This window comes from Eulemur rufifrons, chromosome 2 (assembly GCF_041146395.1).
Source record: "Eulemur rufifrons isolate Redbay chromosome 2, OSU_ERuf_1, whole genome shotgun sequence".
NCBI lineage: Eukaryota > Metazoa > Chordata > Mammalia > Primates > Lemuridae > Eulemur > Eulemur rufifrons.
Genome location: NC_090984.1, coordinates 114,952,719 through 114,978,202, shown reverse-complemented (window position 1 = coordinate 114,978,202; position 25,484 = coordinate 114,952,719). Strand labels below are relative to the sequence as shown.

The window sequence follows — 25,484 nt, the reverse complement described above, 5'->3', positions numbered from 1 at the left end:
AAAAATCAAATTCCAAGAGCTGTGAGTATTGATCTATTAATAGTAAAATGAGCTAGTAGATCTTCAGGCAAATGACACATTCCCATAGGTTAAGAATGGTGAAAGCTTTGTTGTTTTAATATGGTAAGTGCAAGAAACAAAAGCCAACTTTACTTCCACTTAAGGAAAAAGAAAAAAATTTATTTTAGAAAACTCTTATAGACTTTGGCCTACACAAAGAATTTATGAAGAAGACCCCAAAGGCAATCACAGCAACAACAAAAATAAATAAATGGGACCTGATTGAATTAAAAAGCTTCTGCACAGCCAAGGAAACTATTACAAGAAGAAACAGACAGCCTACAGAATGGGAGAAAATATTTGCATGTTACACATCCGATAAACGGCTGATAACTAGAATCTATATAGAACTCAGGAAAATCAGCAAGAAAAAAAATCAAGCAACCCTATCAAAAAGTGGGCAAAGGACATGAACAGAAACTTTTCAAAAGGAGATAGACTAATGGCTAATAAATATATGAAAAAATGCTCAACATCTCTAATCATCATGGAAATATAAATCAAAACCACAATGAGATATCACTTATACCTAGTGAGAATGGCGTTTATCAAAATGTCCCCAAACAATAAATGTTGGCATGGATGCAGAGAGATGGGAACACTCATACACTGCTGGTGGGACTGCAAACTAGTGCAACCTCTATGGAAAGCAATATGGAGATACCCCAAAGAGCTAAAAGTAGAACTACAATTTGATCCAGCAATCCCATTACTGGGCATCTAGCCAAAGGGAAAAAAGACATTTTATAAAAAAGACATCTGCACTCGAATGTTTATAGCAGCACAATTCACAATTGCAAAGATTTAGAAACAACCCAAGTGCCCATCAACACATGAGTGAATTAAGAAAATGTGGTATATGTATACCATGGAGTACTACTCAGCCTCAAAAAACAATGGTGATATAGCATCTCTTGTATTATCCTGGATAGAGCTGGAACCCATTCTACTAAGTGAAGTATCCCAAGAACGGAAAAATAAGCACCACATGTACTCACCATCAAATTTGTTTTAACTGATCAACACTTATATAAGATATAATTTACATTCAGTAAAACATACCCTTTTTGGTGTCCAGTCCTATGAGTTTTCACAAATTTATTCAACTGTGTAATCACTACAATCAAGATATAGAACAGCTCTATCACCTAATAAAATTATTCAACCTGTAGTCAATCCCTCTCCCTCTCCCAGGCCAGCCACCACTGGTCTCTTTTCTGTGCGTATTGTTTTATCTATTCCAGGGTCATATAAATGAAATCATAGAATATATAGCCTTTGAGTCTGGCTTCTTTCACCTAGCATAATTCATTGGAGATTTGGCTATGATGTAGTTTCTTCCATTTTCTTACCAGGTAGTATTTCTTATATGGATGTACCATAGTTAATTTTGTTGAAGGGCATTTCGGTTTTTCCAGTTTGGGGCAATTACGAATAAAGCTACTATAAGCAATCTCATACAGGTTTTTGTATGAACATAAATTTTTGTTGCATTTAGCTAATATCAAGTAGTAGGATTATTGAGTTATATGGTAAGGGTAAGCTTAACTTTATAAGAAAAACTGTCAAACTGTTTTCCAAAGTGGCTGTATCATTTTGCATTCTGACCACCAGGTGATCTGCATCCGTGCCAGCACTTAGTATATATAAATGTGTGTGTATAATTGTATATATGTATATGTTTATATATATATATATATATATATATATTTAACTTTAGCCATTCTATTATAATAGATATGTAGTAGCATTTAATTGTGGTTTTAATCTGTATTTTCCTAGTAAGTGATCTTCCCACCTTGGCTACCCAAGTAGTTGAGACTACAGGCACATGCCACCACACTTGGCTAATTTTTCTATTTTTTGTAGAAACAGGGTCTTGCTATGTTGCTCAGGCTGGTCTCGAACTTCTGCCCTCAAGTGATCCTCTTGCCTTGGCCTCCCAAAGTGCTAATATTGCAGGCATGAGCCACTGCACCCAGCCTACTGCTATATATTTCTTTCTAAGCATTGCTTTATCTGCATCCCAAAAATTTTAGTATGTTGTGTTTTCATTTTCTTTCAATTAAAAATATTTTCTAATTCCTCATGGCACTTTATCTTTGACATATGGTTACTTAGAATTGTGTTGTGAAATGTTCAAATATTTGGGGATTTTCCAGATATCTCTTTGTTATTAATTTTTCTGGCTTAATTCCATTATGCTTAGAGAGTATATTTCATATAACAAATTTCTTTAACTTGTGTTTTATGACTTATTTGATAAATGTTCCATGTGCACTTGAATCAACTTTTGATTTATGTATTTTGAAGCTCTATTATTAGGTGTGTCCACATTTAGGGTTCTCATATCTTTTCAATGAATTGATTCCTTTACCATATGTATTTCCCCTCTTTATTCTTATGTTGATCTGAAATTTCCTTTGTCAGATATTGATATAGCCACTGCAGCTTTCTTCTGATTATTGCTCACATGCCACGTAATTTTTGTCCTCTTACCTTTTTTCTGACAACTTTTGGAAGACTTTCATCAACAGAAGTATTCAAATGAATTTTAAAATAATACCAATGCCTCAATGAGTAAGATCTAACATGAAAGCACCAATGCCTCATGTTGAGAATATAATCAGGTGGAGGAAGGCAAAAGTCCAAGTCAGAGAGTGGAGGGATGCATATAAGAAAGGAAAGACCCTGGGACTGAATTATCAAGATGGACTCTGCTGATGCCTTTAGTTCCAGATACCCTGAGCCCTGATCATTGGTTTGAGAAAAGCACGATATTTGGTCACAGTAGGTATATGCTGTGTCTTGAATGGGGAAGAAGTCCAGAATCCTGTGGAGATTATAGATACTCAACTCTATAATAATGAGGTGAAGGATATGAGGGCACTGGAGATCTAGGGAGGCTCTGTGCTCCTCTGTGTCACTAACAACACTGAGGCAAGGTATGATGAAAAATTATTCGAGTAACTACTTTAATGGGAGACTATAGAAAGGGATCCATGGAAATACCCAGCTGACATGAAGAAAATAAATATTAAAGCACTGGGATCACTATGGTGGCACCTTGCTCAAGAGTTCGTAGAGGAAAGGAGTTTTCTCTGATTGACTTGTAAAAGACAATCTTTCTTCACAGAGAGTATTAGAAATTTCTATCAGTCTTTATCTTTTCCTGCTTAGTCTTGTATTTTGACGCGTCTCTGTGTTTACTGCTAGGATTGCACCAGTCCTCTCGCCAACTTCAGATGTGGTTTTGTAATGGTGCCAAACAGACTTACTAAAAACTGGAAGTCTTTCTTCCAAGTCACTGCAAAGATCTAAAAAGAAAAAAAAAAAAGTAAAAAGATTGGAAGTCTCTCAAATGAATCACTTAAAAGTGCCTTTAAATAAATGATAGCATCAGTACCCATTCATTCTATCAAATAGTTTTAGATCTCCTTGAAAATATCTAGCATACAGATGAAAAATGGCAAATTCTAACCAAATCCAGCTAAGGGGTAGATCTTACAGGCTCAAGGCTATGTCTATGTGAAATTGAATACATGTGATTTTAAAAAGATACCTTTTCAAAGTGAGACACCATCATCTTGGTCACTTATCTTAGTGTATAAATGCTTTTTACCCAAAGTAACAAGGGTTTTAACAGCCAAATATCTCTCCTATCTGTCTCCATGTAGTGCTACTGTTGTTCTCACTGAATTCTTAAATAGCATATGAAACAGATGTCTAGTCACATAAACTACCTGAGTAGGTTTGTCTGGAGCTTTGACATTGAACTCTTCAGTTTCCAGCCCTGGAGCTACCAGTTAAATACTGTTCACACAGCCTCTGGGCTGTTTCATATACATCTTTCATGACATCAGCCACATTACATGTGAGATCAATGCTTCCTATGTATTTAGGATGAGCAAGGATAGTGTCACTACCAAACAAAAGTGTGTGCTGATTAATAAGCATGTGGGAAGAAATACAGCTGGTATAAAACCAGTCCAGAAAATATTGGATGTTATCACTAATGAAAGGATCAAACACATAGTTTTCCTTATATTTAATCATTCTATGTACCACTGTGGGAACCACATCATTGCTTTTATTTCTGACTTAAAACAGAACTTACAGAAAGTTATCCAAGATCTGTGGATCCTCAGGGCTCTTATTTTCATATTCTAAAAGTTCAAGACAGTTCTGCATATACCAACTTTGCGCCAGTCCCACTGAAGGCCAGTTAAGCAAATTATCTGGCAGAAAACTGACTTCTCTCACTGTGTTAGCCAGTTGCACAGAAATCTCCTTTTGTAGAATCATATATGATGTTCTCTCTCACCATTATCTCTCCCAAATTCCAGAAACTGCTTGATGGAGAACAGTGACAGCAGGAGGCACAAATAGCACCTGGTCTACTTGGGTACCAGCTGTTTCACTAGCCACCAGTATAGCCATGGCCTCACCAGGACAGTGCATAGATCCGCCTACATGTCTGGGTGGACATGAAGACCTGTGCAGTCAAACCATGTTCTTCATGAGTGCACTCCAGTTTCAGTTTCAGCCTCAGCTTTGGCCTGTAGGTGCAGCCACTTCAGCAGTTCCCAGGCTAAAGCTGTGCTGTGCTGCCAATGGCTTCCCCAGGCCCCACCCATTCTTTTTCTTATAACTCATCTATGTTCTCATATTTAAAGTGGGTTTGTTAAAAATAGCATATAGTTCAGTCTTGATTTTTACATCTAATCTAGATATCTGTCTTTTTGGTTGATATTTTCAGACCATTTACATTTAATGTAATTGTTCATATTTGGTTGTAATGAAATCTTCCCCCTTGCAGGTTGTTTTCTATTTGTTCCATCTCTTCTATTTTACTTTTTTTCTCTTTTTTGTCTTCATTCATATTAATTAATTTTATGATTCCATTTTATCTCCACTATTGGCTTATTATTTATACCTTAAACATTTTTTTAGAGTTCACCCTAGGGTTTACACTATATATTTTAATTAATCATAGTCTACTTTTCAATAATATTATCCCACTTCCCAAGAAGTATCAGAATTTACTTTCTATCATGCTACAACAGTTCTAGGAGAAAAATTATGATCTAAAATATTGGCATTCATTGCTATAGTGGTGAGATCACTTCATAATTCATTTTTCATTATTTTATCAGCAAAATGTTTATAGGGATAACACAGCAAACCTGACATACATATGCAGTCAAAATGATTGGAAAAGAAAAGATTATCATTGTTGGTAATGTTCATATATCCTTAAATTTCACCAACATGACATATGAAAAAATAGTTGATTATTTGTCTTTTGTTTTCAAACAGATATTGCAGCTGTAGAAGAATGGTTAGTAAGGATCACTTTACATCATGGATTAAATATGTATGCTACTGAAGGAACCCTATTGGATAGTGTTAGAGGTAAATGCCAGTAGACAAAAGTAAAATGAAATTCATATATTCTTTCAAAAACCTTTGACATCTATACGCCAGACTATGTACTAAGTCCTAGAGATAAAAATATAAATAAATAAGAGATAATCATGACCCTTAATGGGGCAGAAAAAGAATGAAATACATGTAGGTAATCGTTAATAGAGGTCTGTAAAGAGTGCTATAGAAATACGGCAATATCTCTTTTACTGTGGCCATATTGGGGGTCATTAACAATGGCTTTATGAAGTTAGTTTTTGTATCTTAGATGCATCTTAGTTAGATATTGTTCATTGCATCACAGTCTTCTTTATGAGGACCACCAGTAAAAATCCTTGCCTAGTCTTAGTAATAACACTTGGATTCTTCTTATTAAAAATTAGTTGTTTTAAGTTTATAAACACAGAGTAATATAACTAATAGGCTTCTCTTTTTCAGTTTTCTGATAGGAAATATATAGCCCAATTTTTTACTCATCTATAGAACTGTAGTATAAAGTTTATTTTAATCCTCAGTTCTGGGTCTTGTATTTATCCTTACTTTCCTCACCTTCCTTTTTGCTTTTATTGTTTTAGTCCCACTTGAATATGACGCTATATAAAATGCACAGCAAAAATAAATAAATATTACATTTTATGGAAATAATCACCTGGAGAGCTTTAAAAAATGTAAGGATGTCTCAACTCTACTGTACACCACTTAAAATCTCATCTCTATAAGTAGGGCCAGGCATCTGTAGTTTTGGAAAATCTTTTCAGGTGATTCTGATATATAGTGAGGAGTGAGAACTTCCCTAAAGGAATATGATTGTATATGTGCCTAACAGACATGTACACACCTCTTTCATGCAGCATTGTTTGTAATAAAAAAAGAACTGAAAACAACTTAAATGTCTATAAATAAGGGAAAAGGAAAATATATGTTGGTATATTCTGGGTTTTTTCCCCAAGGAATAAGATATTTTATTGTATAACTATAGTATTCTAACCAAGATCAAGGCATTTAGCATTGAAATAATACTATAACCTAACATGTAGTTCATATTTAAAGTTAGGGAATAGTCTCAACAATGACTTCTATGGCTATAATTTTCTTGCCAGAATCTAATCCAGAATCAAAATGCATTTAATTTTCATGTCTCTTTAGTCTTCTTAAATTTTTAAAAGCTCTTCAGCCTTTCTTTTGCATTCTTGACAGTGAAATTTTTGAACAACATAGACTGTTTATTGTATAGAATTTCTATCATTTGGGTTTCTTTATTTTAGCTGTTTCAATCTATTATGTCTTTATTATGTCAATAGATTTAAGGGGTACAAATACTTTTTTTCTGTTACATGGATGAATTGTGTAGTGGTGAAGTCAGGGCTTTTAGTGTACCTGGCACCCAAATAGTGTACATTATACCCAATAGATAATTTTTCATCTCTCACCACCCTCCTACCCTGCCCCCGCTTCTGAGTATCTTCTTTGAGCCTTTGTTCATCTGATTCTTTTTTCTTTATATTGGACTGGCTGGACTAATTCGAAAGACTTGTCTTCAAAGCTCTGAAATTCTTTCTTCTGGTTGGTCTAGTGTATTCTTAAAACTTTATACTTTATTTTGTATTTCCCTAAATGAATTCTTCATTTCCAGAAGTTCTGTTTGGTTTTATAAAAATCTGTCTATCTATTTAATACGTTTTTCATTCATTTCCTGAATTATTTTTCTGGGTTTTTTTAGTTGATTTTCTCTTGGATCTTATTGAGCTTCCTTACAATCTATATTTTGAATATTTTATCTGTCATTTCAGCATTTTTATTTTGGTTGTGATCCATTCATTGCTAGAAAGCTGATGTGATCCTTTTGGAGGGGTCATTACATTCTATTTTTTCACTTCTAGGGTTCTTGCACTGATTCCTTCTCATCTGGAGAGGCTGTCACTTCTTATTTTTGAATTTTCTTTTGTTTAGATGGAACTTTTTCCCTTCCTGCTTAAGGGTATGACTGTAGCATATATTGGGTATGGACCTTTGGCTTTCCTTATGGGTACTTTTAGGGGGAGCTAGGTTCTGAATGAGTACTTTGGTTATAGACAGCCTTAGTGTGGTTTTTTTCTCACTTTTTCTCACTTGCTAGTATTTGTAGGCTGTAGCAGTTGTATACTATGTGTGTGGGTAGATTCCTGGCCTCCTACCTAGAAGGGGAGATGGAGATCTCTGAAATCTTCTCTCTTTTCATAGCCCTGTATACTTCTAACAGTATGAATTATATTGGCATATCCAGTTTAACATCCAGGTCAGTAGGTAGCACTTGCAGGTAAGAGTCAGCCAAGCCCCCTTCCCTGGATCTAGATCCAAGGGCCACTGAAGGCTCTCAGTGGCCCTGTGCTAGAAGTCTAGTTTCTACCTTCACCCTCAGAGTCTCCCTGTCACCTCTCTGGTATCTGCAACCATTTTTTCTCTGACAATCTATTTGAAATATGGGTATTTGATGAATATCCTGATTGCTCTCTGAAGAAGAGATGAACACTAGCTGCCTTTAGTCAACCATCTTGAAAACTCATGCATTCTATTAAAATTAAGGGAATGGAACCATATGTATCATCAAAAACATGGAGTGAAAAGCCAAGTTACATTCTGATTCAAGCAGCTGAGACAGAAATAAAAGAAAAGAAAAATCAAGTTGCAGAATAGAGTAAGAGAGTATTTATCTAAAATTCAGAAAGTGCACAAAACAATGCTATATAGTCTTCATATATACATACATATTACAGAAAAATATAAAAACATATTAGAAATATACACAGCAAATTTACGCATTTGTGGAGACCTTGGGATGGAACTAGGGAGGGGAGCAGAGGAGTCTTCAGTTGTATCTGTATTGTCTTATTTCTTTAACCAAAATTAAAATATCTGAAACAAAAGGACAAAATGTACTTGCAGATTTTTTTCGTAGTTTCAAAAATTTTTTAAAGTGAGCCAATTATGCAATAGTAATTGCAATCCTGGCTTTGGGACTCTGATATTTTGACATCCTATGCTATTTTAAGTACTAAAATAACAATATAAAATTGTTATTTCAATTTTTTTAAAAAGTCTGAAATCTGAATCATTTACATATTGAGATATACCAACTATTATATGCTACATTAAGATATTAAATTATTTTTTTTTACAATATATAGAGGTATAATGGCAGCAAAGAGCTTCACAAATCTCTAGATCCTTGAAAGTTCCAGATGCAGCAATGAGACTGATCTGTTTGAGAAACTGAAAGGAGATCAGTGTTGCTGAAGCATAGTCAATGACAGACAGAGTGATGCATAGTGAGTTAGAGGCTGGCAGGGATCAGTGGTAAAAAGTGTGAACTTGATTGTAATTATAATTTAAAGCCCTTAGGGTGTTTTAAGCAGAAGAGTGTCAAACTATGATTTATCCTCTATAAAAAGATCACTTTTGCTGCTGTTTAGAGAACTGACGCTTGAGGAAGGTTAGCATGAATGAAATTGGTAGCAGCTGCTGCAATGTCCGCTGAGGAGATGGCCTGGAGTACTTGGACTGTGGTATTAGCAGTGGAGATGGGGAGAAGTAGAGCCTTCAGAATACATTTTGGAAGTAGAGCTGCTATGGAGTCGGGGAGGGGGAAGAAAACAGCAGTAGCAAATCAAGTGAAGGATGATATCATTCACTGAAATGCTGCAGACATGAGGAACAAGGATTGGGACATGGGAATCAAGGGTTAAGGCTAGAAGAAATCTTTATTCACTACTAGACTCAAAAGAGATGTTTGAAAATCTTGTCCCTACTTCTTTATCTTGCCCCAATCCTCACCCCAAACCACTCATCTGTTTCTGTCTCCTTCACTCCACTCAAACTGCCCGTCATCACAGGCACCAGTGACCTTCCTACTGATCACTTTTCTGTCTCCTTTTTGGCTTCTCAGTACCAGTCAAACTTGTAATCACTTCCTTGTTATTAAAACGCTTAAAATACAGTCACTGACTTTAAGGATCTTGTGCAGAAGTAAAGGGGCACTGTCAATTCAGTGCAGTCATGTCCCAGAGGTAAGCTCAGATCTTCCTGTTCTTTAAGATCTGGGTGTGAGTGGTCTTTAGACATGTACTACACCCTAAAAAGTCAGCTACTTTTCCCCAAATTTCTTTGCATTCCTGAGTGACTGAATTAGTTATAAATAATGTCTCGTTTCCTTTTTTGGTGTCCCTGCCCTACACTATGTCAACCCAGAGGTAAACTTAACTCCATTTCTTGCTTTGCACAAAGTGAAAAAAAAAATGACACAAAGTCTTTGGGTTTGTAGCAGATTTTATTGAAATTTTGGGGATACAGAGGAGATTTACATGGTACAGTGTAAATAGCTAAAGAACAGATTATTAAATATCTCTGTTCTTAAAAGTCCTTTGACTATTTTTAAAATTCAGACAGTAGTATTCTTTCAGACTGCCCTGGCTTACTTTCCGTGCTCTCTTTTCTCACTTTTCTTCAGCAGAAAAAAATCTTCCCATTTTTCACACATGAAAATTTGACTTTATCTAGCTCTAATCCTTTGCATATCCACAAATGGTATTTCACATTTTAAAATTTATGAACCCTTGTCTGATTAAATTCTTTCAAAAGGACCGTTATCTACCCCAGTCTCATGAGGAAGAATGTAGTTCTAGTCTTCTAGTTACAGTGAAGTGCAGAATATTGGAGCACCTGGGAGGAGAGCCTCACTCATTCTAGGGCTTCACGGAAGCTTCCCAGGGAGGGTGACATCCAAATGGAGGCATGAAAAAAGGGCTGGGAGAAAAACAGATACTCAAAGTCATGAGCTAGGTCCTAGAATGGGAGAGCAGTTCTGGCAAGAATTAAAGCTGAGGCATCAAAAGGACATCAAATCCTGGAAAGCCTGTTTCACTACGTGAAAGACCTTATTTGCCACTTGTGCTGTTCTTCTGCCTGTGCTGGGCCGGAGGTGCCTCACCACTGATTGGTTTTTCCTGTTAATCCCACTCCCAACTTCTTTCTGTCTTCCAGAAATCCCTCTAAGTCTCTTAGCCACTAATGATAACTTTTCCTGTTCTCCACTGCTACTCTGGATTTATTCTCATTTTTATATTAATATATCTACTGCTATTTTGATGGCATCGGGGAAGAGAAAAAAAAGTAAATATGTGGGCTCTTGATGCAGAAGTTGTTCTCTAAATTATAAATGTGCACATTCTGTGATCCAGAAATTCCATTTCTAGGGATAGATCCTGTGGCAAATGGTATTTTCCAAATACGGCCAAAGCAATATCTCCCATCCCATATGCTCTTCTGCAATGTGACCTTGTGGCCCCTGTCAAGGGGAATTAGGCTATATTCCTTCTACTCTGGAAAATGAGAATCGACCTATTTTTAACCAATGAAGAGTGAAGTAATATACCCTTTCTTGAACTATAGAATAGTTTCCTTACATAGTTCTTTAAAAACCTTTAAAGGAAGGTAGCAATGTTCCATTTTCAAGAGTGCTGCCACAACTTAAACACCTAAATTTGATTTCCACAGAACCTATTCTTCAGTGGGCTCTTGGGATTATGATTTCAGAAAGTGAGGTCAATAAATTATATCCACATGTGATAGGTCTCAGAGTGACAAAATGCCCCTGTGCCAATGATGTAGCACTACTAGGCTTCATTTTGAATACAACACTTGATGGTAAGTTTATAGCTTTATTAAATGTTGGAAGTGGCTTTCGTATTTTATAACAATGATGTTTAACTGGTAGCACAAACTAAATGCATAGACATAGTGGAGTAAAAATGCTTCTTAAAATCACTTTACTCTTCATCACTCCACATTGTCTACTTGCAAGTGTAATATACTAAGTATATTTTTTGCTGTAACTTTTTCCATGTTAATGGTGACTTTAGTGTCTCTCCTAATTTCATTTATCCTCTGCCCTCCATTAATGTTACTCCTCCCAGAGATTATTCATTGCTTCTAATCCATCTGCTATTCCTGCCATGTATAAATAGATATTGCTTTCCCAAGGTATCATATTATTTTATTTATTATGTATGCATTTTCCATTACTCCTGTAATATCTAATAGCAACTGTTTTTCTCTATATTCTCATTCACAACACTTCTGACACCAAATGTATGGATTCCACACCAAGTAATTCTCTAGTTCTCTGTGGACACCAAGTGGTGTCCTGTGATTTAATTCCACTCTGGCACTAGCTACCTGGAGTTAGCACAGCCCTCCCACCCCACATACACACAAATTAAAGACTCAGTCTCAGAAGACTGTCCCCCAATTCAGATGCCAGTCACAAGTCCCAGGTTGTGACCTGTATGTCTAACCAGCCACAAATCAGTGGTTCCCACAACCCTCTCCTTGGGTTTAATAATTTGCTAGAATACTCCACAGAACTCAGGGAAACATTTACTTACATTTACCAGTTGATTATAAAGGATATTACAAAGGATACAGACGAACAGCCAGATGATGAGGTTCATAGGGTGAGGTCCGGAGGGGTTCTAAGCATGGGGGCTTCTGTCCCCATGGAGTTGCAATATGCCACACTCCTGGCACATGGATGTGTTTACCAACCTGAAAGCGCTCCAAAGCCTGTACATTAGGGATTTTTATGGAGGCTTTATCACACAGGCATAATAGATTATTTACTCAATCTCTACCCCCTCTCCCCTTCCTGGAAGATGGGGTGGGAAAGTTCTAAGCTTCTAATCATGGTTTGCTTTATCTGGTGACCAACTCCCAACTAACCCTATCCAGGAGCCCATCAAGAGTTGCTTCCTTAGAAGAAAAGATTATCCTATCACCCAGGAAATTCTAAGGGTTTTATGGTCTCTGTGTCAGGAACTGGGGTCAAAGAACAAATATATATTTCTTAGTATATCACATTATCATAGCATCATTGCACATTCCAACTACTAATAGTATTATTCTAATTGTTTTTCCTAGATAATTGATGACCTCCTAGTCCCCAAATCCAATGTACATAAAGGGGGGAAAAGAAATAAAAAGATTAAAAATGAGAAAAAATGTATTACTCATAGATAATAGGTATATCTATGAAAATCCAAAAAGATCTACAGAGAAACTATCAGAACAAATGTGAGAGTACCACAAGGTTGTGGGATATACTAACAATATATAAAAACTACCCTACCAAAAACTAATTCAAAATTATAATTTTTAAGATCTTACTCATAAGGTAACAAATCCCAAATGTACCTAGGAATAATTTTAAAAAGGAGTTGCAAGACCTGTTGCGTAGAAATTATAAAATCTAATGAAGGCCATTAAAAAACAAAAATAAATAAGAGATTTTGTATTTATAAACAAAAACTTCTAGTATTATAAAGACATTAATTCTCTCCAAATTTATCAATTAATTCAATACAATTCCAAGAAAAATTACAGCAGTGTTTTAGTTTTTGTGGGGTTTTATTTTGGGGGGTATGGAAATGATAAGCCAATTCCAAAATTTATATGAACGAGTGAAGCACCATAAATAGCAAGCATAATTTTAGAGAAGAATAAAGAGAACAAAAACTTGCCCTACCATAACTTATTATAAAGTAAGAGATTAAAATAGTATGCATTGGTATAGGGATGGACAAATAGCCTTGCCCCAAATTTCTTTGACTTCTAAATAGCTTACAGTCTGCTTCTGTTGAATTTAGTTATAAATTGTATCTCTTTCCCCTCTCTGCTGTCCCTGTACTACACTATGTTAACCCAGATGGAAACAGCTCCTTTTCTTACTTTGTTCCATGAGTAGGAGGACCAGGCTAGGATCTCCTCCTCCTTCTCTTTGTCCAAACACCAATACCTGTGTTACTTCCATTAGCTACAGGAGAGGAGCTATTCTCAACTCCTCATACCTGATCCTGCCTTACAACTGAAAGTCACAGGAGAGAAGGGGCAGCCTTAACTCCTTGGGATTATACTCACCAGAACGCCTCAACCTCTCAAGAAAAGAAACCACTTCAGCAAGCAATTCTCGAGATGAAACCACTTTTTCCCCAGATGGCCACCACTGGACTGAAACAAAAAAGAAGTTTGCACAGTATCAAGCTGCCACTGCCTAAACTAGCAGTTCCTTTGTGAGGCTTTATTCTTCCCCCATCACCCCCAGTCTTCATACCACATGGAGCTAATAATGGGAACAGTTATCTAAGTAGCCCTATGTGCTCCTGTTTGGACTTACTACCCACCTTCCTCCTCTAGGATACTCTTAAAACATATCCTATCAGGCCTCCCACTAGTCAACCCAGAAACCTATGCCTCCCACATCATTTATGGTTACCCTATCCCACATACTGTTCTGAACTTCCTTTAATTTGATCCAAGCTTCTGTCCCTATCTATCCAGCCAGATCCTTTCGTTAGAATCTGTGATCTGTCATCAACAAACTGTCCCATACCAATATTTTTTTCTCTGAATGGTCCCTTAACTTTCTTGCCATAAAGAGTAGCCTAGTCATCCCTAGACAACATTCTTTCCTCTTAGTCCTCTCACATGTCATATATCTCAAAGCCAATGGGGGAGATTGGTCCTTAGGGCTATTACTGAATAATTACTCCTGTCCTCTCATTTGAAACTTTCAGCTCTTTTGAACTCAGACTTTGCCTCCCTCTAAGTCAGCTTGGTTGCCAGGATATGATAACCTCCTCGTCACTCACACTCATTGAAGAGTTTAGCCTCTGGGTCCCTCCCTTCCTCTCCACCCTGATTTTTGTCCCTATTTTTGGTGACTTCACCATCCATATGGATGACCTATGCAGTACCCAGTTTCAAGGCTTCCTTTCCTCCCATGATCTTTTCCCCATCTTCCTCCTATGGTCATATTCTTGACCTCATCATCTCTAATAATGTCATCATCTCCAAAATCTTCACCACAAGAATCTCACACTCTGTCCACTGCCCCCTAATCCTTCAGTCTATTCTAATACTCACACTCCAACATTTCTTTCATCTCATTGTGACTTTTATATATTGTGCATATCACCTTTTTCACCCAATATCCTTATTTTCCTCTTTTCTCACCTTAATTTTCATAGTTCATCGTTTTCAATACTTCCGTAACTTCCTTGCCCTTCTCTTTCCTCCTTGCCTGCATAACCCCCATTCTAGTTAAAACCACTTCTGCTCCTGCACTGGAAGAGCAGAATATTGCTAGGAAAAAAAAATTACATATTAGTATCACTTTAAAATTCCACTGACGGGTCTCATTCTAAATTCATGATCACAAATCTCAAGTGGGCACACAGCACTGCCCTAGAAATCTTATCACTCTCCCCTGGTATATTTATTTTCCCACTCTGCAAACTAAATTTACCACACCTCTTCCCACTCTTCAAACCCTCTACATCACATTCTTTCCCCTCTCATTCTCATCTGTGCCTGTATCTAATACTTCACACTGAAAATGAAGAGTGATTACAAGGAACTCCATTGATGTACCTGCAAATCTGTCATCCTACCTGCATTTGCATGCTTTGCCTTTTTGCCTGTGCACTGTAAGAAAATGTCTCTGCTGCATTCAAAGGCCACCCCTCAGCTCTTACATTCTAGATCCCATTCCTTACAGCCACCGAGGAACCTTGCTCCTGCATCTTTCCTGCAATTATCACCTTTCTCTCCAATGTCATCATGCTCTTTCTCCTTACTGGATTGTATCCATTAGTATACAAACATACCCTAATACCCCTCATCTTAAACAAAATCTTTATTTACCTCACTTTACTCCCACCCCCCATTTCTCTGTTCTCCTTCAAAGCAAAATTTATGGAAAGAATTCATTGTAGATGGTGCTATGTTTTCACCTCTCATTTTATCTTCATTCCACTACAAATGAGACTTTTGTTTCCACCACTCTACTAAAACAGTTCCTCTCAAGACCACCCACCATCTCCGTATTGCCAATTCCAGCAGCCAGTCCTTCATGCTCATTCTGCTTTCCCTCCCAGCAGCATTTAATGCAGTTGACCACTCTCCTCAAAACACTCTCTTGACTTTCTTGACACCACACCACCTTTGAGTCCTTTTATCTTCTTTGCTCATTGATCACTCCTTAGTTTTCTTTCTCTCTCTCTCTTTCTTTCTTTCTTTCCTTCTTTCAAGATAGTTTCTTGCTTTGTTACTCAGGCTGCAGTGCAGTAGTGTGATCACAGCTCACTGCAGCCTCAAACTCCTGGGCTCAAGCAATCCTCCTGCCTCATCCTCCCAAATGGCTGGGACTACAGGTGCACATCATCACACCGAGCTAATTTTTAATTTTTTGTAGAGATGGGATTTCACTGTGTTGCTCAGGCTGGTCTCAGACTCCTGGCCTCAAGCAGTCCTCCTGCCTTGGCCTCCCAAAATGCTGAGATTACAGGCATGAGACACCATATCTGGCCTCACTCCTTAGTTTTCTAGGAGGGCTCCTTTTTGGTGTGACCCCTAAATGTTGATGAACCTAGGGCTTTGTTCTTGACTCTCCTTCCTTAAGAAACCACATTCTCTCTCTGGAAGACTTAATCCAGGCTGATAGCAGTAATGCTACCTTCGGGCTGTTGATTCCCAAATCTATATTGCCGGTGCTGACCATTCCTTTAAGACCAAACCACTTCTACGTTCAGTTGTCTGTTTCGCATTTCCTCTTGATATCTAGTGAGCATCTCAAATATAAGAAGTCTAATCCAGAACTCTTGATTTATCTCCCTCTAAAATCTGTTCCTTTCCAGTATTTCTCATCCCAATTAGTATTAAATTAGTCAAAACTGAAATCTAGGACACATTCTTGACTACTCTCACTCTCACAATATTCCAGAACAGTGCTGTCTCCAGAGTCCATCCCCAATGTGATCACCTCTCTTCTCTGCTAAAATCTTATGTCAAGTCAACATTGTTTTTCTGTTAGACTAATTCATACCCTTTTAAGTTGTCTCCCTGTTTCTATTCTTGCCCAGTACAACCCACCCTCCATACAGCCACCAGAGTAATCTTCTCAAGTGTAAACCAGATTCCATCACTTCCCTGCTTCAAACACTCCAGTGGCTTCCCTTTGCCATTATAATAAAAGCCAAACTCTTTGCAATGGTCTACATCAGCTTCTGTAGCCTACAGTTGTGGACAGTTTGTCATAGGGAGTATGTAGGCCTATAACTTAATTTTAGTCTAAAAATGTTAGCCAATATAAAGTGTTTATTTTATTTCTTATTTCTCCATTAAGTACCCCTAAACTTTGAAGGAATCTGGTCATGTGATATCATGCTGAACACCTATAATCATTCCCACTTAGAATTTCCCACTGTTATCTGTAAAACTGGACTTAATGCTTAGAAAGGCAAAGCTCATCTTTAGTTTTCCTCTTCCTGGAAAAAGTAGACAATAATAAAACCCTTCTACATCTTTCCCTACACAGAGAAGAGCTGGAAGTTGCAACACACATTTCACAATACCACTTACCCTACTTTCTTCTTTTGGAAACAAAGTATAATGCATTAGATTGTTAAGTGTCTTTGGCCTCCCCAGATGCCCCCCCCCCCCAAGTAGTCATGCTTGTTGACAAAACTTCAGAAAAGGCACACAATTTTGTTAATATTTATGTGCATGACAGTTCACAGAAAAGAAATGAAACTCAAGTGGTTAAATTCAGGAACTTATTAATACATACCATTTTAACAAAGGAAAGGGATTTGGACTTCAAGGGACAATAAGTTGTAAGGAAGTTGTGACTAGAAAATATACGGAATTAATGGAAGGTAAGGGTTATTGTAGTAAAGTGTGTTTATGCAAACTTGTCTTGCTGTCTATTCCCCCATCTCCAGTGATAAAAATGCTCTTCTTTTTCTGGTACAAGGGGAAATTTATGCCCTGATTTTAGGCAGATAAAGGGAGGGCAGAGCCTGCATCTGTTGATTCTCAATTGCCTTCAGCTCAAAATAATCCTTAAGCCAAAGTAGCAAATTTTGGGCTGGTATATTTTTATTTCCTTCAATATAAAACAAAATACAGTGCAGCTTGGAAAATATTTTAATAGAATAAACCAATACATTAAGAGGATTTATTTTAAGGGCATATTATTTCCAGAGGTAATTATTCTAGGAGTCAGTCAGGTGGTTGGCTAAAATTCTGTGATATAACCTACAGTTACTTCATCTTTCCAATGCTTAGGGAAATGAAAATCAAACAGAGTGGAGGGAGCGTTGGGGTGGGAAGGGAGAATGGGTTGGAAGATAGAACAGATTCAGGCTCTTGCCTGGGAAGGCCTAGCCCTGTAGAATTGAGTGACTAGCTTTGTAGAGTTGCCTCGCCTTAATTTTCCTTTTCTTTCGTGGTAGGTGTTTACATAGGCCTAACCTTTTCGGGATTTTGGAATTATCGTGATACTACATGGTATAACTTGACAGATAGTATCTATTTTCACCTTCAAGAAGGTAATTCCTCCAACAGTGCCTTCATCTTCAGCATTTCACTTATATTAATATCAACACTTGATTGATATTTATAAAATGTCTTTGCTTTGCTGAGGAGTTCACTTTTTTTTCTTACTTTTTAACCAATGGTATCATCTCTTCTTTTAGAATATGCATACCTTTCAGTGGTGGATATGGTTTTAACAAATCATTTTTTAGTTATCCTCACAACTTTGGGTCTTTTTGTAAGTGAAGATCTTCGTTATCCATCACGCCAAGTCTTAATGGTATGTAAATTGCTTTGTAACTAATAGTTAACCTTAAATGTCTTCCATGACAGAAAAAGAAACATTTGATATTTGAGTTATGTGTGATATATCTTAGAATTAAAATACTCCTTCCTTTTAAAAAATGTAAAAGCATAATACAGTAAATTATTCCTTTGCCTTAAAGTATCGAATATATAATTTGGAAATGATGCTAGTTTTATTGCTGTATAAATTTTTAGTAAGTTTTAAACACACACGTAGAAAAGATTTACCCATATATTGATCAATTGATCAATATATTTATAGCTATATGTGATTCCAAAATAAGGTAATTTGTAAAGCTAAATATAGTATTACAAAGTAACATAAATTAAGCATAAGCATCGGGATTGAGAGATGTAAATATATGTCTAGGTGAGGATATGTAAGATGCATACCATGAAATTCTTAAACATGTTAATAAATATCTCTCAAAAATTACCACAATAGAGATGAGACCAGTAATGAAGACTTAGGAGCAGTAGAAGAAAAGATAAGGGGAAATAAGGAAGGGGCACTTGTATTGGTTAAGAAATACAACATGTATATTTCTTATTCATGGTAATTATTATCTTTCTTCAGGTATATGAATATTCACAGTTTTCCCCTCCTTCCTCACCATCTCTGAGAAAGTGCCTTTTATTGCTCAGATAACCCATAGATCTGGCCTTTTATATGTTTATTATGTAATTGCTAAAACAGAGAGTTGAAAAAGCCAGGAAGGCTGCAATGGCTTAAATTCAAAGTGCAGAGAAGCAGCCATGGACCATACATCATAAGTGCTGATCTCTGGGCTGCAGTGGGCTGGGCAGAAGAAACAGAGTGGCAAAGGAGAAAATAATAGGTTAAGGACATGTTTTCCTAAACCCAAGTAGGGTTTCCTAAACCAAGTAGGTGGCAGACTTAGTATCTTCCTGCACGTTTCTTAACTCCTCCATTTAAATCCTTAAAAGGTACGGTTTTCATCTCAAATCCTTTCTGTATTTACACTAAGTTATAAATAGATTAACAAAATGGTGAAACAAGGCAAAGACTGAAGGGGGAATCTCCAAGGTAGTGTGTAAACTACGTCAGAGGCTGAGCATTTTAGTGTATGACCATCCTTAACTGCTGGGATAGAAAAGCATAATTTCATTTGGTATAAATGAAATTGCTATGTTTTGTGATGCCTTCTGATATGCAAGCAAAAATTAAAGTTTCCTTTTTTCTTCTAGCTTTCAAGGGCAGACTTTTGTGGTTTTGAAAGGGTAAGAAGCTTTAAATTTCCCAGAGTTGGTTAGAAGATACATGTTTATTTGGTGACTTAAGAAATGAGATGCAAGGCAATAATTCACAATATGGATTATTCCTGTTGCTATAATATTCTTTACAGTTTGAACTAAAATATTATTTCTAGCAACCATTAAACAATGATCTCCTCTTCTGTTTCAAAGTAAGAAGTGCTCCTCCTTGTTTTAGAGGCTACCCCGTACCCCTTCTCATATTCTCTGTCCAGGCCTGCTATGGTTGTTCATGTTGCATTCTGCACAAGGGCACTTGATTGAAGACAGTGGAGGCTGGTCTCTGGCTGATGCTTTACTTTCCAATCCATATACCCTGTTGTAGGTCTGTGCCTACCTGGAGAAAGGGGTGCTTTTTCTAATTTGCACAAAAATGCTGTATTATATAGCCACAGCTCTGCTTCTGGCCTTTTTGGGGATTTTGTTCCATCAGTTATCTCCCCTCTCCATTACGAAGTCAGATTTTGACTGTGAGTCAGGCCTGGGTCCTGAGCTTATCCTTGGAATAAAGTAAGCTTGATTTGAATTACATTTTCCCCAGGATAATGTACCAGTTAGCTGTTACCAGTTTAATTCCAAGTAGGAAAAAAACAAGAAGGAATTGAAAGAGAAAGAAGAGGAATAGTTCAGGGCTCGATAAAGATATTAATTGGCCAGATATTATAATGTTAATTATAGTATCCTGCAAATCTGAACATTTATATGAGAACTGAAATGTTCATTTGATATAACATCTTAGCTTGAAGATACCACCATTCAAATGCATTGTTGTCCAGTCCATTTTAAAATGCTTTTTTAGTGCTCGCTTCGGCAGCACATATACTAAAATTGGAACGATACAGAGAAGATTAGCATGGCCCCTGCGCAAGGATGACACGCAAATTCGTGAAGCGTTCCATATTTTTTTCTGAAGATACAGATACTAACGGGGAAGAGGAAACACCACAGCCCCCACCCCAGGCCAGCCACCCCCCTGCCCACTTTCAGAGCCCTCCAACACCCTTCCTGCCCTTCGCCTCCACTCTGCCTTTGCCCTCAGCAACCCCCGGCCCCTCGGCACCTGACGCAGAGGACGAAGAGGATTATGACTCCTAGCACCCTCTGCCCCCCAGGCCGTACCCCCTTTTAGTTGGTTTTAGTTGTTCTGGGGGGAGGAGAGAAGATAGAATTGTTCTTAAATTTATTAATAAAACAGTAATAAAAGAGAAAAAAAATGCTTTTTTATTTATTTCTTTAGAAGTTTTATCAAGATGTAATTCACACAGCATAAACTTCACCCATTTAAAATGCACAGTTCAGTGGCCTTTAGTATAGTCACAGAGTTGTGTAACCATCACCACAATTCTGGAACATGTAAAAGGCTTCTATGCACAGATTATACAGATTTTATTACTGGTCTATAAAAATGTAAAAAGGTCTTCCTTATGTCTCAATAATTTGAAAGTCAGAAATTTTTGTATAACAAAACCATTTCAAATTGTTGCATTTAATTAATATCCAGGCCGGGCGTGGTGGCTCACACCTGTAATCCTAGCACTCTGGGAGGCCGAGGCGGGTGGATCGCTCAAGGTCAGGAGTTCGAGACCAGCCTGAGCAAGAGCGAGACCCCGTCTCTACTAAAAATAGGAAGAAATTATATGGACAACTAAAATATATATATAGAAAAAAAAAATTAGCCGGGTATGGTGGCACATGCCTGTAGTCCCAGCTACTCGGGAGGCTGAGGCAGTAGGATTGCTTGAGCCCAGGAGTTTGAGGTTGCTGTGAGCTAGGCTGACGCCATGGCACTCACTCTAGCCAGGGCAACAAAGCGACACTCTGTCTCAAAAAAAAAAAAATAATAAAAATAATTAATATCCAACATATACAATCTCATTTTCTCTGAAGCTTCTCTCTTACAATCAATTTTTAAAACCTTTTTCCTGTTGCTTCTTGCAACTATCTGGCTTCTGTGAAGGCTCCCTAAACCCAGTTGCAGCTAAAGAAGAATAAAAGATAAACATGTGACCCATTGTAACTGACAAAAGGCTAACGGCTTCTGGTAGCTTTAGAAAGATAGTTCATAGATGAGAGCATCTTCCGTTAACATATGCTGATTCCTGTGTAATTTCTGTTCTTTTTATTCCTTTTTTGTTTATTGTTCAAAATGTTTAGTCCTCATTCTACAACCTTTTATCTTATTTGTATACAATTTTTCTCTCTTTGCCTCACATTCTGAATTATCAAACTTTGAAACTTCTTAGTAAGTTTTTTCTGTTTTATATCTTAAGTCTACATATTGCCTAAATGACATTTTTATTTATTTATGTAGGTTGACTATGTCAAAGGAAAATTATGGTATAATGAAAGATGTTTTGCTAACAGAGAACACTTTGAAGGTAAACTTTAGTCAAAGATAGACTGTATTAAAAGGCATTTATGAATATAGATAACATATACAGATTTAACAAAATGACATAAAATGAAAATAGAATAAAATGTAAAGGTGTGTTTGTTTGTATAATTTAATGTCCTAAAATTGAGGAAAAAAATCTAATTTAAATCTGAGACAACAGACACACCTGCTATAAGTATAATAAAATTATATTTGAGTATATGTTAATTGATGATACATAACTGCTCTTATTTTTTATGAAGGCTATTTTGTTCGCACTAACCTTTCTTGTTTTAGAAATATAGATGCTCCTCATAATTTCTATACCTTTGTATTTTTCAGTTGATTATGTTACTGTCACCTTTGAGAGAAACAGGACCCTAAGTGAGGTATGACATTATATATTTTATAAGGTAAGAAATTTAGTTATGCATGATTTCACGAATTGTTATTAATCCAAAAACTGAAGATTCTATAGATCGAAAGGCTTAACAATCACTCTGTGCTCCCAGGGGTTTCTCTACTTGTGTTTAATGATAGTTACCTAATTATGTTAATCAATACCTACAGTGATTCTAAAAAAAACAATCCATACCAGCAAGAGATGCTTTGAAGTGTTTTCTGGACTCATATCCTGCAAAAGAGAGACATGGACATTAAAGATTTTTTAAAAGATTTGTGGTTGGCCGGGCGTGGTGGCTCACGCCTGTAATCCTAGCACTCTGGGAGGCCGAGGCGGGTGGATCGCTCAAGGTCAGGGGTTCGAGACCAGCCTGAGCAAGAGCGAGACCCCATCTCTACTAAAAATAGAAAGAAATTATATGGACAACTAAAAATATATATATAGAAAAATTAGCCGGGCATAGTGGCGCATGCCTGTAGTCCCAGCTACTCGGGAGGCTGAGGCAGGAGGATCGCTTGAGCCCAGGAGTTTGAGGTTGCTGTGAGCTAGGCTGACGCCACGGCACTCACTCTAGCCTGGGCAACAAAGTGAGACTCTGTCTCAAAAAAAAAAAAAAAAAGATTTGTGGTCAATCAGGACAACTCAATGGTTCATTAGTTTCTTTTCCTATGAGAACTAATTAGGACTTATAGTTCAAAAACAGCTTTTTCTTTTTCTTTCTCTTTTAACTTTTCCTTTCTTTTTTTGTAGTCAAGCTCTTGTTTTTATAGTAAAGAGCCATTTCTTGAATGGTTACCTTGCTTACCTTACGTTTTAAAAGGAAAGAAACATATTCCTCCAAGTGTGTTGACATTTCTTGTTGACCAAGAGCACAATACTGGAGTTTACCTCTTCTACAACCAGGTAGGCTGCGTATCCCAGAAGTGATTGCTCTGAACACTACAATAATGAAAATTTACCTTAGCAAAAGTTTTTTCCAAGTTCTTGTTATCTTTAGCAATAGAACCTGATAAAATTGACTACAACAAAATTATCTAAAATTAATAATGTAGTTTGACTCTAGAGATTTCTCGCCTTTGATTGTCATTCAGTTTGATAAAAATGGAAAATGTGATGCTGTTTGCGTAGTGACTCTCCCTTGCTAATTCTCCAGGAGAATATAAACTGAGTTTTTTCTATATAAATTTAAAGTTCCATAAAATCATTAGTTAAAATGAACAAAAAATAGAACTATTTGCCACAGATCTATATTTTCTATTCCAAAGGTCCTTACCCTAGCTGTGAATTAGAATTATTCTTAGAGCCATTAAAAAAATACATACATTAAAAAAATACATAAGATCAGCTTCTACCCTCAAGAAAAAATTTTTTCTCTACCCTCTTGTGTTCAATCACTGGTGCCTGAAAATTAAGCTGAAAAAAGACAGGCCAATAGGAGAAAAGAAAATAGTTTATTTATGAGTGCAGCGTGCATATACATGGGAAAAACTCAGTTCTGGGTAACTAAAAGGGGTGGTTAGAATTTGGGGGTTATATACCATCTTAATAGGTGAAGGGGAAGGGGAGAAAGGCACTTAAAGAAAAACAAATGACTTTTTTTAAAAAAGATAATTTGGTTTTCAGAAGAACAAACAGGAGATAATGTTTTTGATACTGTTTGTCGATACAAGTATGAGTGGTCTTTTCCCCTTCATGGTCAAAAAACCTCCCCTGGAAAACAGACTTGGGGTAGGTTTTATTTGCATTCTCCCTTCTCGGAGTAGATCTGCCCCAAGGAGGAGTTTCTGGCAGCCTCATGTCCCAGAAGTTGCCGCTTTCAGTCATGTTAACTGAAGAAAATGACAAGGTTCATAAATTTGGAAAGGAGGGCTTTATTTCTCATAAAGGGCTGCAGCCTGTGGGTGGCCACTCTGACAGGCGGGAAAGCAGAACCCCAGCCAGAAGCCAGGAACACGTGCTTTGAGGGACAAAGGAAACAGGAATTTATGCTGAGTCGGGTGGCCAAATATACATAGTTAATAAGCTATAGAAGCACCATGAATATTCATGAAAGGAGAAACATGCACATGCACAATCATGCTTTATGCCCCTTTACGGGGTCCAGGTTCAGAAAAGGCAGCCCTCTGATGTCAAAAGATGAAGCAAGGACATGAAACCCTCTCTGCACATCCTCTGTAGATAGGTTAAACCACTCCATGGTTGGTGGTCTCTTATCAGGAAAGAATGCTGGTTTGGATCATGAGATTGGTTTCTGTTTAGCCCTTAGGAAATAAACCTGATGGCTGTTAGCAAGGGAGGCAGTATAATGAGTCATGCTTGACCTCCTGTACCATTATGGCTGGGAACTCAGTTTTAAGATTTCCCTGGGGTCCCCTTGGCCAAGAGGGGATCCATTCAGTCAGTAGGGGGATTACGATTTTATTTTAGTTCATAGTCAGGTGAGAGAAGCTCCTAGAATTTTTTTTTTTCTCCTGCATCTGTTGGATCTCAAAAGTCTTCAGCTTAAAATTATCTTTTTACCAAAGTCATGTATTTGGGGGTGTCACATTCTGATCCCCTTCAAGATCAGGACTCAATAGAATTGTGGTGCAGCTCAGGCATCTGCACTTTTGGCATGATGGGTATGAGTGTGTGCATTGGAGTCTGTCTGCAGAGTTCCATAATGACTCTATAATAAAAGTCTCTTTGCTATTTATTATAGAACTTTGGACACATTATTTAATCTCCTTAACTTCATTTTCAACATCTATAAGATGGGTGTGTGGCAAGGGCGAGGGTAGTGGAGTGACAAGATAGCAATGATTGCTAATCCTTCAAATTCTATGCTGTGTTAATGGATGTGACCCTCTCTTAATAAAAATCCAAGTGACAAGAAAGCCTAAAACTTGTAACATGGACTAATAATAAGGGCAAAAGTCTTATGCTTGCTCTTGCTTTGTTTATCTAGCTCCAGAGAATTGCCAGTGCCTCTGTGAACCTCCTAGAGAATAACCAACCAAATTTACAACCAAAATTTCCACCTTTCCAATTTCCTTCATCGTTCTCTTCTCCTGTTGGAATGATATTTCATCCCCGAAGCCACTTTCTATATGCTTATGGCAATCAGGTGTGTACACATGAAATTTCACACTCTGGGTTACAGGTAAATCATCCACTCACTTCATGCTGAGTGGTTGTACCTTAAGAACAGAGCTGCTCTGATGACCTCAGAGGTGGAAGTGGGAGGGAAGACAA

General features: G+C 37.2%; 1 protein-coding gene, 1 non-coding gene and 1 pseudogene across 2 annotated transcripts in view; 2 read left to right on the top strand and 1 right to left on the bottom strand.

The window, feature by feature from the left end:
• The window catches only part of CATSPERB (cation channel sperm associated auxiliary subunit beta), a 100,397-nt gene that overhangs the window by 17,161 nt on the left and 57,752 nt on the right, over nt 1-25,484 (top strand). The window contains exons 5-13 of the mRNA XM_069493087.1: nt 5,380-5,475; nt 11,017-11,166; nt 17,811-17,906; nt 18,054-18,172; nt 19,408-19,440; nt 21,785-21,851; nt 22,190-22,236; nt 23,001-23,153; nt 25,198-25,356. Coding sequence (XP_069349188.1) covers nt 5,380-5,475; nt 11,017-11,166; nt 17,811-17,906; nt 18,054-18,172; nt 19,408-19,440; nt 21,785-21,851; nt 22,190-22,236; nt 23,001-23,153; nt 25,198-25,356 — 920 coding nt within the window. The remainder of the gene's footprint in view (nt 1-5,379; nt 5,476-11,016; nt 11,167-17,810; nt 17,907-18,053; nt 18,173-19,407; nt 19,441-21,784; nt 21,852-22,189; nt 22,237-23,000; nt 23,154-25,197; nt 25,357-25,484) is intronic.
• On the bottom strand, nt 3,203-5,005 carry LOC138380921 (pyruvate dehydrogenase (acetyl-transferring) kinase isozyme 3, mitochondrial pseudogene; annotated as a pseudogene).
• On the top strand, nt 20,272-20,378 carry LOC138380980 (U6 spliceosomal RNA). The gene has a single exon (XR_011232938.1). It is a non-coding gene; the product is annotated as a U6 spliceosomal RNA (small nuclear RNA).